The sequence below is a fragment of the Galeopterus variegatus genome, unplaced genomic scaffold (genome assembly GCF_000696425.1).
Source record: "Galeopterus variegatus unplaced genomic scaffold, G_variegatus-3.0.2 Scaffold7133, whole genome shotgun sequence".
Classification (NCBI taxonomy): Eukaryota; Metazoa; Chordata; class Mammalia; order Dermoptera; family Cynocephalidae; genus Galeopterus; species Galeopterus variegatus.
Genome location: NW_007733244.1, coordinates 74,301 through 88,741, shown reverse-complemented (window position 1 = coordinate 88,741; position 14,441 = coordinate 74,301). Strand labels below are relative to the sequence as shown.

The following is a 14,441-nucleotide window of genomic DNA, read 5'->3' as shown; positions in this document are numbered from 1 at the left end:
ACACTGAGGGTTGCGATCCGTTGCCGGACACGGAAAAAGACAAAAAAAAAAAAAAAAAACACAAATATATTTAAACATGTACCTAACATATTGATAAACACCCATTTCATTTGACTCCAGCAGCCTAAGAACAACTTATTCGGCAGCCTGTTGAAAGCCCAGGCTTGGGCTGGGGCTCATCTCCCCTGGCTAACCATGGTTGGTGAGGAGGCTGAACCGCATCTCCATATTGTGTAAACTCCTGCAGAGCTCTGCTTACCATGACAACAGACAAATGGTCCCTTTGATTATTCAGATCGAAGGGTGCTTAAGGCTTGCTACGCAGTAAATGCTTCATACAGAACATAGGTTTTGGAAAAGTTGCTGCTTAAACTCAGAGATGGAGCTCAACACCTAACCCTTCAAGGGAGTGCACCATAAAGACCTGTTTGTGGCTGTAGGTTCACCTCACCCCAGCCCTGTCCCCTTTCAATCCACTGGAACTAAGCAAATCAGGGCTCGGTGAATGGATCTGCCTGGCAACTGGAACTTAGTCAACACCCAAAAGATAAAATAAAACAAACTTCTCAAGTCTTTTAGAATCCAGAAGATGATATGCTCTCTATTCCTGAGTTTAGGTGGCAGAAATGAAGCAACGTGGCCACGTTGGAGAGAGAGCAAAACTGTCCCTGGCTCCCATCTCACCACACAGGTATAATATCTCACTGTCCTGCCCATGTGGCCTCACGTTGTGGCCCTGTCACCTATAATGACCATTTTGTCTTTCCACTTAAAAGGGGGAATTAAAAAAAGTTAGACAAAGAATTACCATATGATCCAGCGATTCCACTTCTAGGTACTTATCCAAAAGAATTAAAAAGCAGGGACTCAGATGCTTGTACACCCATGTTCATGGCAGCATGATTAAAAATAACCAAAAAGGGGAAGCAACCCAAGAGTCTATCAACAGACAAATGAATAAAGAAAATATGGCATATACATAATGATGGGATGTTATTCAGCCATAAAAAGGAATGAAACTCTGATACATGCTACAACACAGATGAGCCTTAAAAACACATGCTAAGTGAAGTAAGCCAGACACAAAGGGACAAATATTGTCTGGTTCTACTTCTATGAGATTCCTAGAATAGTCAAATTCATAAAGACAGAAAATTGAAAAGAGGTTACCAAGAGCTGGGAGGAAAAGGAAGAATGGAGAGTTGCTGAATGTGTATGAAGTTTCGGCCTGGGAAGCTGAAAACGTTCTGGAGATGGACAGTGCTGATAGATGCACAACACTGTGAATGCAACACTGTGAATGCACTTACTGCCACAGAGCCGAACACTTTGAAGTGGCTAAAATGGTGAATTTTATATTATATATTTATATTTCACCACAATTTTTTTAAATGCCAAAAAAAAAATACACATATACAAATATAAAAGAAAAACAAGGTGTGTTTCCTTCCCAAGTGCACAACACTTACAAAGTAGCAGATGAAGGAAATGGCAATGACCAGCTACATTCCTCAACCATAGCAAGTGGTCATTTTCTAGAAAACAGCACCAAGAAAGGAAACCGTCTCACATTAACAGCGGGGAACTAGACGGCTAGTGATAAGGTTACTACAAACAAGCATTTTATGCCTTGATTAGATTCAATCCATGTGACCAAGTTTGTCGACAATGGATTTGATAGACTGTCTGCAGCTTTTCTGCCATTAAGGAAGCATAATTTTAAAAATCAGATTCCTCATTCCAGCCAGCACCTTTGGTTATGGCCTCAAGAAAGCACTGTTTAAAGCAAGTGTGGACATGCCATCCTTCAAGTGACTGCAACCGTCAAGTGGTGGAGGAGGGCTTTGAACGAAGTCCCCAGTCCCTTTATAACACTCATGATTGCACAGACTCCACCTCAGTACAAACAGAACCTCAAATGGCAAGTGGGTTTGTTCCAGAACAATCGATCAGGCTTTCTACTGGTCTAAATCATGCCAAAAAGACAGATGAGAAGGACCCAGATGGAGGCTGAGAAGGGCACATGGTTAAGCACTACTGCCCTGGTTGTCGTCTTAAGGCTAGGCTGATGCCAAGCAGGGAAATGTTATATTTAAAGGGAACACATGTACGGGACATCCTATAAGACACATGTCCAGGACTGTTCAAAAAGTCACTGTTATTCAAAAAAAAGAAAAAAACACTTGGGGAAATTATTCTACATTAAAAGAGTCTATAAAGAAATAACAAATGTAGCCAGTAAATCAGATCTTAGTTTGTAAAACAGCAAAAACAACAACTATAAAAGACAATCTTAAGAAAACAGGGCAATTTAAATACAAACTGGATATTAGGTGATATGAAATTATTGTTAATTTGCTTGTGTGTGATAATGAATATTGTGGTTATATAAAAGAATATGCTATTAGGAGAGGCTTATGAATATACTGACGAGTGAACTGTCACCCTGCCTGCAACTTATTTTCAAATAATTCAATGATCTCTCTCTCTCTGTCACACACAGACAGACAGACACACACACACACATGGCAAGAGAAAACCGATAAGTTAGAATGGTAACACTTGTCAATTCTGGGAGAGGATACACAGGATGGTGTGTGTGTTGAAATATCCCAATTATCGGTATGAAAATTAAGAAACAAAATGCACTCCTTCCCCTCCCCATAGAAAAGGGAGTAAGTTGTATCTCGCTGTGTTGAGCTTTATCAGAAGCCACCCTCTAGAGCCATGCAACCCCTCTCCTTAACAAGCTAGTGTGCTTGAAGTCAGGTGCCAACCAAAACACCACATGCCTTGAAATGGCTTCAACCCACCATAATTTTCTGAGCAGAACAGTGTCCTGCAGCTGCCTTGGAGTCATAAACAGGATGTCTCAGCAAGGAAGTGTCTGTCAGGGGTTAACAATAGCTCCACCCCATCTGGAAATCTGGGGAAGCTTTAGCACAACAGAAGGAGAAATGAATTGGCAGCCAGATGACCCAGGCTCCTGCCCCACTCCCATCACTGACTGTGGTGATCTGGGGCAAGACTTGACCCTCTCCAAATCCCTCTCCCCACACTCCCAATCAGCCCTCTGATTCCCAATCTAAAAAATGGGAACAATAGCACTTTCTCAGTGCCAAGGTTATTGCACTAAAACCACAAGGCAGCAAACTCATCATTCTCAATCACGTGAAAGCAGAAGTGTTTCTTAAGAGACTTAGATTCACGAGGCAGAATAAGATGGTCATAAACAAAAGGACCTTTAGTTAAAAAAAAAAAAAAAAAAGTGAGGTGAAGGCCTGGCGTATCTTTAAGGATTCAGCCTACATGTCCTTGGTTCTGAGACCATTCTTCCCAAAGCTGCATAATAATCTCCAACACCAGAGGACAAGCCTTAAATCCAACAGGACCCGCACTTACCTCTGCCATAGGCCCTGGCTTTCTTTGGGTTGAGTTTGGGTTTGAGAGGAGCCCCTGGCTTGAGCTTGGCTTTGGGGAACTGGGACAAGTAAGTCATCACTGAGTGCTCATCCACATCTGGGTGAATAATTTCTTCAGGAGTGATGACCTGGAAACAACAACATGGTGGATAAATGCCCAGAACATATCACTTTGTAACTACTAAAGGTTTTGCAAATGTCTCTTAAACAAAACTCTACAAATATTAAGAAATTGAGTCAGTTTCTCAATTAAGTGAAATTAAATTAAACTAACACACCAAGATCAGTATTTTTAATCTTTTATTGGTATCTCCCTGCGATAAAAAGCACCAGAAAACATTCTGATGATTAGCTTGCGGGAACAAAGTAGCTACTAGAGTTTGAATGGTCGCCTTCAATACATTCCATAAAACGTAGGATGTACATAGACTTGCCATTTCTTCCCAGCAGCTCCTTCAACAACCTTACAGTGCCAACATCACATGAACGTCAAAAGGAGATGGAGTTATGTTTAAGAGAAGATGTAAAACATACCACACCACTTCCTGAGGGTGGCTGAGCCAAGAGACATGATTCCAAAACCAAACCAAAGAAATAGGCAAGCTTTTCTACCTTTCCAAGGAATCCTGTTACGGAATACACTGAACTCATCTCTGAACAACAACTCAGACCTGAACAGAGCCTACAGCGAGGTCATTCAATCCTATGGCAATGGCTACCTACAACTTCTGTTGAGTCTTGGTGCTTAACTGTTGGGCAGAGTTTTTAGAAGGAAAATACTGGTATTCTTCCAGCTAGAAAGACTGGACCTCAACTAAGTGATATGGCTACTGTAGATAGCATGCGAGACTTAATTTCCAAGTACTCTTATTATATTCCTATGATAGGATTATGGACAATACAAAACAAATTCTTCTACAACTTCCACTAATGGTAGGTTATCCTGGTTTACATTTTTTTAAAAAGTCTAAGCCCTATGACTTTCCCTGGGATTTTGAATTAAAACTTTCTTTTTTTATATTATTTTTTAAATTTTATTTTGTCGATATACAATGTGGTTGATTATTGTGACCCATTACCGAAACCTCCCTCCCTCCTCCCTCCCACCCAACAATGTCCTTTCTGTTTGCTTGTCATATCAACTTCAAGGAACTGTAAAAACTACTTTTTTATGTAGGTAAATAATGGTCAAATACTGGCAATTTCTTATGGCTCAACCTAATAGTTAAGGTCCACATTTGCAGTCTGAAGTTTAAAGACAGACTTCAAAATATTTGGAGCAGAAATAATAGAAAACTTGCCAGCACGTGACAAAGAAGGGTAACATGAAGATTTCTGGATGACCTACAAGCACCTAAGTCAATGAGAACCTATTATTATGGGTAAACTGAGGAAGGCGGGAGAGCACCACAGTTAACGCTCTTTGAGGGCTGCATGCAAAGAACGTCAGACTGCCTGCCTGACCCCAAAAACAAGTGCCAGAACAAGCCAGTGAGGGGAGGAGCCTTGTGGGACATGGCGCACTTGTACGTACCTGTGGGACACCCAGCCAGTCGTCAGCCTGCTGCATGGCTTCTCGTGCATTATCCACAGGCTTTCGTGGATCCCAAGATTCCCAGTCTGGGCACAGACCTGTTAACATAACACAAAAGACTCATTTAGCGTTAGCTGATGAAGAGATAAAAGGGAGACACTCATGTGCCTAAACTAAACCAATCTAGTCTCTTAATTCAGAGAACAATTGCTTCCAAAAATCTCAGTGAATTACATATTTTATGGGCAAAAAGTATCACAGATATGAATGTGCCAGGGTAGAAACTACTCTACATTAACTGAGACTTCTTTACATTGCTATCTTCTTGCTTTAAGACAGGGATTACCCATTCCTTGAAGATGTAGTATAAACAAATAAAGAAAGCTTGTAAAACCTTTTGGGCCTGGTGCCTTTTTGCAGGAGAGATTTATTATTTTTACCCTATTTCTGGATATATCTAAAAAGGCTGGACTCAAAAATTCACTTGCTCACAGGCACAAACCTAGAATTATCTTAAAAGACTTTGTAAGCACAAGAAGTATAGGACTGGAGTAAAAATCCCAAGGTTTATACTGGAAACAGATATCCTAAAACATATCTTTAGATGGAAGGAAGGAAGAGGGCACTAAGAAATGAACTAATGCTGCATTTTGAATTATTCCTGTATGACAGCAACTTACAGGCTCTCAAGGAAGAATGAGACCTTGAGTCAGCCCTCCGTCCCTACCCAACGGACACTAGCTAGTTCCGCTTTGAGCATGTTGAGAACCACTAGCTTATTAAATACTATTGTGCCCAGTACATACAGAGCACTCAGTAAATGGAAAATATAATTATTAGGGTTTTTTATATCAAAAACAATTTTGGGGGATGTATATAAACACTAGCTGTGGTTTTACTATTAAATGTGTACCAGCAAACTCTACCCTTCAATCTAAACCCACCAGTGAGGATAATTACAACCTTGGTGTACACTCAACCACTCAGAAAAGAGGAGCCCACCAAGAATAGAAAAGGCTCCAATTGGATCCTGACCAAATACTACTTCACAGCAACATAGAAAAAAAAAAAAGGGTGCAGAAAGCCATATATAGTCAAACCAGTGGTTAATAAAAATGGGTACTTTCCACTCAAAGCAAGTTTTTAGATTCTCATGCCAAGCCACCTAATAGGGCCACATGTTTTTGCCAAAGCCATGGGGAAACTAGGCACCAGTGTGGGAAGACAGAACTTTGGAGTCTGGAAACTAAACCCAGGGCCTTCTCTAAGCACAGAGCCTTCATTGGGAATTTGGGTAAACGACTGAATTCGATGCTCAAACATGTCTATGGATACACCTAGAAGACCTGCCATTGGAAGGGTAAACAGAGGCATTTTTAGTTCCATTAGCTTTCTTACAATAGGCTAAACCCAGGAGAAATACATCAATCAAAGCAAAGCTAGCTTTCCTGTTGAAAACAAGAGGTTTAAGGCCCAACCCTCCCAGCCATGGGCACTTACCTGGAGCACAGCTGTCAACCAGGGCCCCCAGGGCTTTGCCATCTTGCCAGTTCTGGTTAAAGTTGGTGATGGGCAAGTAGGGAATCTTGTTCTGAATCCATCCCAGCAGCCTCAGCTTGGGCGTCTGCTTCTTGGCATCATCATCCCCTTCATCCTCCCACACAGGCATGGAGATGGAGTAGTGGAGGATCAGCGTCCACACCATGCCCAAGATGAGCTTCAGGTTCCCATCCACAATGGCTTTGCTATCTGCGGGGAGAGGCAAAGGCTTGGTCATTCCTTTGTGTTACACACGTGTGAATTGTGCTCTCTGTAAAAAAGTGAATGAAGTCCTCACCTGTTAGACAATTGCACTGAGATATTTAAGAGTGAAAGGATGTAATGCTGGAATTTGCTTCAAAATACTTGAGGATGGGAAGAGATAAAATATGATTCCAAACCATTGTTAACTAGTGTCACTGGACCTTGAGTACTTGAGAATGCATTATACTATTGTCTCTACTTTTCTGTACGCTTAAAGTTTTCTATACTAAAAAGGGCTTTAAAAATTTGGAGAAATCATCTCAAAAATACAGACAATAAAAAGGGAATCTGCACCTCAGAGATAACCACCTGCTAACCTGGTGGTACACAGTCTACCAGGTTGTGTGTGCATCTGTGTACACGCATGTGTATGTGTTTGCTGCCCTGAATTTATGTTATACTATACCATCGGTCTTAACATTTTTCTTTTCACTAACCATTATGTCCTACACATCTTTTCCCTATAAAAAGTTGTTTGTGCTTACACTCCCATCTACAGGTTTAAGAGGCCAGTTTCCCCTCAAATCTCACCAATGCTAGGTGTTACCAATTACTTTCATCTCTGCAACTCTGACAAGTCAGTCATTCAGGAAGCCATTAATAGTTAAGCAAAAGCAATTGGGCAAAGTCTCTGTTGGATAATTGCAAATCTCACCAATGCTAGGTGTTACCAATTACTTTCATCTCTGCAACTCTGACAAGTCAGTAATTCAGGAAGCCATTAATAGTTAAGCAAAAGCAATTGGGCAAAGTCTCTGTTGGATAATTGACTAGCCAAAGTCATGGCTAGTCATTTCTATTCCTCCCCTGCTCAACAGAACAAGCCACACCCTGAGCCAGCCCTTCCAGGAATCTCACGGACATGTTTCCACTTTCTGCTCCCTTTGGCTTCTCAGTGGCTCCCTGTCCTCCTTCCAACCTCCATATTCACCAACCAAAATACAAACACCTTCAGGATCTCTCTCTCTTTCTCTACAACCCCTCCCCATCAGACATCCTCCTAGCAGCCCCACATTCCACTAGGACCCCAAGCTGAAAACATCAGAACCATCTTGGACTCCTCCTTCAAACCCCTGGTATAGTTTCCACAATGTCAATTCTCTCCCTACCTAAATCTCTTGGCAAATCCTTTCCCATGCCCTCCCAATAAACATGTGGGCTCTCCTCCCCTCTCTCAGAGTCTCTGACAGCCATGAGGCTGAATCACTATACACAGAACCTCAGAACCATCTTTCCAGTCAGGTAGCTCTGTGCTTCCAAATGCACTTATGACCCCACTGCCATAAACTTCTCAAACACACAGCATCTTCAGAACCCACACAACCCCCACCCAGTTGGCTGTTCACCCCTGTCCCCCCACCCACCATACTCCATACTCCAGGCTCAAAGACTCCCCATCCCTGAACTGCATCCTGCTTTGAGCCCCTGGACCTCCCGTGTATTTTGTATCCCTTTGACAGAAGGCCTGTCATTCCATCCTCCTGTGGGACAAACCCTGGCTCCTCATCCAAATACTGGATCCTAAAGTGGGTGGCACTTCACTCCCACCATGTATGTGTGTTCCAGGCTCCTCTCCCTTAAGACTCCAGAACTGTGAATGCCTGTTGGAGAATAAATGGGCCTTCTTCATCTTGGATTTCCCCCCACCCCTGCCCTGTCCCTTCCACCCACCATGAGCCACCTGAACACACACCAAGTTGCACTTAATGAAACCCACCTTCAACCACATGAAAAACATACATGATGGTGAGAATGCATTTTTTAGAAATTAATCTGATTATTGTTACATCCTCTTACAACGAAAGACCCTCTTTAAAACACCACACCCAAACCCACAGAAATCAGAAGTAATGTCATAGTTTCAGATTCAGTCATAATAAAACAACATAATAAAATCATCTAAGCTGGAGAACATAAGATTATCATTAACTGGCTAGTAGGACAAATTAAATTCGAGCAGTCCTCAAAGTTAAGCTGCCCAGGGGTTTTCTACATAATGAATTGTACAATAACTTTGAAACAGGCTGTCCACATAATTCATGGTGCCAGTAAAAAATGAAAATGCAGGACTCCCTGTCCAAAAAGCACTAAGAATTTCAAGATGGCTACAGCAGAGCATTAAACCATGTGCAGGGGCCTTCTGAGCACACGTCATGTGACAATGAAGCCAGCCCTGCTTCTGAGGTCCTGTAGTCAACAAAGCAGCAATGTTCAGCATAAAACCCTGGACCCTGCACAGAACATGGATATCCAAGGAATACATCCCACAGGACCCACCCCACTAGATAATCCTCTAGCTGGCGGTCCTTGACCATGACAGAATTTTTTGGATTAGGTGTCCTGTTATGAGGTTGCCTTTGAGGTACTATTGATTACTGAGTAACTGCCTACTGATCATCAGAAATTCCAGATCAAGCAATTTTCCATGCCAGTTTCCTTTATTCAAGATAAGGGGGAAAGAGCAGTCTTCAAACGGGTGGGCAAAATAAAAAAAGGAAGTAAAGCGTGTATATGCTTATCACCAGTCAGCGTAAGGGTGGTGGCCTGGCACCCCCAAGGCACTGACCTCTGGTACCATGGGGGACTTGAATGGGCTGGGAAGTCTCATCCAGCCACAAGCATCAGAGTCTGCAAAACTCAAATTTTCCCAAGTTACATGTTAAATGCTTTTCAAAAGCAAACTTTGCAGATTTAATTCATAAACCAAAACACGAAACCAGTTTGCTCTATTCTTACACAACTAACACACGTTGGTCTGAAGGAGACGTGAGTCTTTTTCAAAAAGATTTTGGGGGAAATATGACCCAGTTAAAGTCTGGGCCAAATTTACGAAAAATACAATGCCCAGGACTTCTGTTTCCAATGAATTCAAGGTGAGTGTCCAAACGGGAAAGCCCCCATCACGGTCTCATTCAGATAAATGATACCTTCATTTGGCTAATTCTGAGAAGCTAGAAGGAGAGCAGTCCTCATTCCAAGTGGTTTTGACAGGTGAAGGTTCAAATGCCTCACTCAATTCTTGGAACAATAAAAAGATGGCGACTTGCCCAAAAAGCCTCCCAGCTTCCCATCCCTGTGAAACAGGAGACTCTCCATGCCTTGAAAATGAGAGGCTACACAGCATCGCAGTGTCAGTGTCTGGCCATCACAGCAGATGACAGAATTTTCAGGCCTGAGTATGCTCTGCAATGTTTACACCAGGTGTAAACATGGACCAGAATGTAAAAGGAGAAAAAGGCCAGATCAGCCGGAAGCCTCTCAGCTGGATTCCGAGTTAAGAGGCTTGAGGGCCTCTGTCAGGAATAAAATAAATCAGTGCCCACCACGCCTGCCTAACCTCCTAGAATCTGCTTAGATTTCAGTGGGCTGGAATCTGGCCGTGGGTTTCTCCTCCCCAAATCCAGCCAATCACAATTTCCACATAACTGGCCCTGGCTCCGGACAACACTGACCTTCAAACCACACACTTTCTCAAACTCCTTAAAATTATCCAGTGTTGTTTATGAGGGTGGTGGTTTTTGTTTTGTTTTAAGACCTAGAAAGTTAATTTGAGCTACCACAAATTCTGGGATGGAATGTTTTCTCGTCATTTCTGCACATCAATGCCTCGATAAGAAGCATTCTGGACTGGCTGCATTTACAGGGATGAAAACCAGCTATTTTAAGGCAAACTTCAGAAGCATCTTGGAAACATCTCCTCTGTGGATGAATTCCCCAGAAATCAGGGAGATGGTGGCCTTTCACCTCTATCTACTCATATCAGGAGGGGCCAAATCCATGCAACCACCTGTACACCTACTATGTTCCAGCACTATACCTCCCAGGGAGTTCCCAGAAGCCAATTCCAGCACCTTCTCTCCTGGCTGTTACCCATTAACCAGGGTGGCAGGGGTGGTGGCCCATGAGGAGAGGCATGGGTGGATATCACTCCACACGCTTACTCTTCTGGGTGAGAACAGCAGCTCATCCTTCGCCACAATGCAGCCAGCTGCTGGGTCAGAAAGAGCCAACAAGTGACTGCAGAAATTGAGGAGAAACAGGGGTGTGTGCTTGGACAAGTTACCATGGCCACACTCTGCACTATGACTTGGCCATTTGGAGGACAGGATGCCACACACTCTGCTCTCCACCTCTCACCTCCATTACCCCATGAGGGGCAGTGCGGCAGGGTGGTACAAGAACAGACACTGGAACCAACATCTCAACTAGATATGTCACTTGAACAATCCAGTCACCTTATTTTTCCTCCTCTACCAAATGAGAAAGACCACAGTCAACAACTTCACAGGATTGTAAGGAGTAGGTAGGTTAGAGACCACCAAGAGTCAAGGCCTGTTACACATTAGGCACTTAATAAATGTTCCCTCCCTTCCCTCCATACTCATTCACCCAATATTTGAGTACCTGCTATGTGCCAAACACTCTCCATAGAGCCAGAAGCCAAGCAGCCATAATCCAAGTGCTGTATGCAAGCAAGAAATGAAAGGAAGTGCCTTGTGAATTATCAGGTGGTTGAAATGTTCAACATGTTACTTCTTGAGCCAAGCACTTCATTCAGAGGGCCGTGACCACAGCCTCTGAGGTCCCCGCTCTTCTGTTTGAAGGGGAGGCTGACCTACAACACTGCAGTGAACCTGGGACATGTGAGGTCTCTGCAACAAGGCCACTTCTGAGCTGGGCGGTCTAGGAGACCCGCGGAGAGGCACCAAGAACACCCAGGAACTAAACTACTGATATTTTATCAGACCTTCCTGAAAGAGAATATGGGACCAAGCGCAGCCCACATGGGCCGGGGTGGCCCCTCCCTCTCACTGCCCCAAGCTCACCCTCAATCCTTGGGCCCCAGGCCTCCCCATCCCCTCTGCTGGCCTGGCTAATGTCTCTTCTACATCCAGTTTTGTCTCTGCAAAACTAGAACAGATTCCCTGGTCAACACTCCCTCAGTGTTGGGGCCCTCCTCTTCCAGTGCACCTACCATGACTGGCTAAATAATCTCCTGTGTCGCGTTTGCCTCCTCTGCCCAAAGTATCAGTCCCACAAAGTCAGAAACCGGGTCAGTTTTGGTCCCCACAGCCCTTTGCACATGGCTATTTGGGGGACAGGCTGCCACACACTCAGCTTCCACCACCCACTGACCTCCAGTGCCCTATGAGAGGCAGCGTGGCGTGCTACAGAATGCATGTGAAAAGTATGTACATGTGGCCTTTCCAGACAAATTTCTACACTGCTCCAACTGCAGCCACCTTGAACCCCCAGCAGGCACCATGGCATGTGGCACAAACAGAAGGCCTGGGAGAGCTTGGTAAGGTCACAGGTTCTGCAGGCAGTAAGCTCAGCTCCACCACTCACTCTCTACACCTCAGTTTCTTCATCTGTTAACTAGGGATGATGCTGGAACAAGAGCTTAGTACTTCTGGGAAGACTATATATGCACTCAGACCCCTACACAGTCAGTTTTCATTACACACTAGTATAATTTCCACTATTAATCTTAACACCACTGACTTCAGCATGCTCTTATCAACATCAACCTTGAGACAAAAGGACAAAGTCAGGAGGAAAAGTGAAAACTCAGCAATTTGAGGTGGGGACCTGCGAGTGTGCACCGGGGCTGCCCGTCTGCCATGGCTTCTCAGTGAGTCCACAGCAGCAGCATCCTGCAAAGGGCTATTCCAAGGCAACCCCCACTGCAGAGCTCAGATTACCTGAGCCAGACCCCAGCCGCTGGGGCCCTGTGCCCACTGACATCCCAGGCCGGCTTTGCAGTTTCTCTCCATCCTGCCTTCTTTCTAAGCCTGAACAAACCACGTCTGAATCGTGGGCCGCACTTGTCCAATCCAGAGGATATCCTGAAGTAAAAGGAGGCAGGTGACCACTCTCCTCAGTTCCTCAGTCAAAACCTAGACCAGACATAACCATCCCCCTTGAGACCAAGTTAAGGAAGACGACCTTAGTCAGCTGCCCAGGACCGGGGTCACATTTCCAGGAGTCCAACAGCCCTTCCATCCACACAGCAGATGAGAGACTGGGCGCTTTGGCTCAGGTACCCCAGAGGTCCCCAGGCAAGATGAAGGCAGCCAGGCTGGCTTCTCTCCCCCTGCTCAGGGCTTCTCTCCAGGGCCTCGAACCAACAAAGGTCTGTATGGAACGAGACAGAGACTTACAACCAGGAGACTCGCAGCCCTGATGGCTGAAGTGCCTCTGTGGCAAAGGTCACTCTCTGGCCACTAAAATCCATTACCCCTTCTCCATCACAGGCATACAGCTTCCAGTTAGATGGCTCTTCCTCATTCCCTTGGAACTCAGTGGTGTGGCTGCTTTGCCAATGCATAGTGAGCAGATATGAAGTGTATCATCACTTTACAGCTTCCAGTTAGATGGCTCTTCCTCATTCCCTTGGAACTCAGTGGTGTGGCTGCTTTGCGCCAATGCATAGTGAGCAGATATGAAGTGTATCATCACTTTGGGACCTGGGCAGAGGGCAAGCCTCCTCCACACAATCTCTCCCCCACGCCAGCCAGAGCCCAGACATGGCAGTCTCTTAGCTCTGACCTGCCCGAGGAGAAGCCAGGTAAGGTGATACAATAAACCTAGGTCCCACAATCAGGTGCCCTGCCAATGTGAAGACTGAAAAAACCCACACTTTTACATTCTTTCCACCACTGATTTTGTTGTTTTGGGGGGTTTGGGGGGGGGGGTGTATGTTTGTTTAAATCTCTTTGTTACAGCACTTGAACTGTAACAAGAGGATGTCCTGGGCTTTGGAAGACCTGAAGTCACATGGGCTTATTTCAACTGATAAGAGAAAATATAGACCACCCTAAAATGAGGGTAGACTGGGGCCAGCTAGATTTCTGATTCTCCTTCCTGATTATGAACTACTCAAGGATTACAAAGGAGCTGCTTGAACTCATTTCTATCCACCACTATGTCAGGGGTCGGTCAACAAAGAGTTCATTCAGAGGGTCTTTTTATGTTAGTAATTTTTCAAGAGATGATACAATAGACCAGGAGTGGCAAATGGTGTTGAAGTGAAAACTCTTTTCACTGTGTTGACAAGGATTCTGAGGCCACATCTGGATTCAGCAAGAAAGATTGCTAAAACAGATTACCAATGTCTGCTATGAGCAAGGCATGGATAGTGGAGGCTCAGCGAGGAAGATTACTGTGCAGATTAGCAATGCCTGCCCTGGGTATGAATGGCGAGTGGTGGCCGGGATTTCTCGGCAACACAATTGAGTAAACATTCCCAAATCCCTGATTTGAGATTTCTACTATAGGCCCATAACACATTCCTTATGTGTAACCTCAGATTTCAAATTTCCTACTTTGCCAACTATTCCTTCTGTTCTCTCTCACTTGCTGGACAATTTTTGCCTGAAATAGTTGGAACAAATTATTTCATAAATAACTTATTTTTATTTTGGTGCAGAGTTTGGTGAACTTCTGGATCATAGATCACATGATGGTATATTACATCATAATTTATCCCAAACACGCTATTTTCAGGTTAAGAGGTATCACTTTATTTAAATGTTACATTTTCATCACCCAGTAGCTTTCTTTTCTTTTTTTTTTTTTTTTCTTTTTGTCTTTTTCTGTGACCGGTAACGGGATCGCAACCCTCGGTGTCGCGCCTGTACCACGACCGGCAATGGGATCGCAACCCTCGGTGTCGCGCC

General features: G+C 44.2%; 1 protein-coding gene across 1 annotated transcript in view; it reads right to left on the bottom strand.

Annotated features, from left to right (window-relative positions):
- Nucleotides 1–14,441, bottom strand: part of LOC103607106 (filamin-B-like) — a 69,053-nt gene that overhangs the window by 11,067 nt on the left and 43,545 nt on the right. Inside the window, exons 2-4 of the mRNA XM_008591654.1 lie at nt 6,457–6,705; nt 4,957–5,054; nt 3,403–3,550 (exon numbers count right to left, since the gene is read on the bottom strand). Of these exons, the coding sequence (XP_008589876.1) occupies nt 3,403–3,550; nt 4,957–5,054; nt 6,457–6,705 (495 nt within the window). The remainder of the gene's footprint in view (nt 1–3,402; nt 3,551–4,956; nt 5,055–6,456; nt 6,706–14,441) is intronic.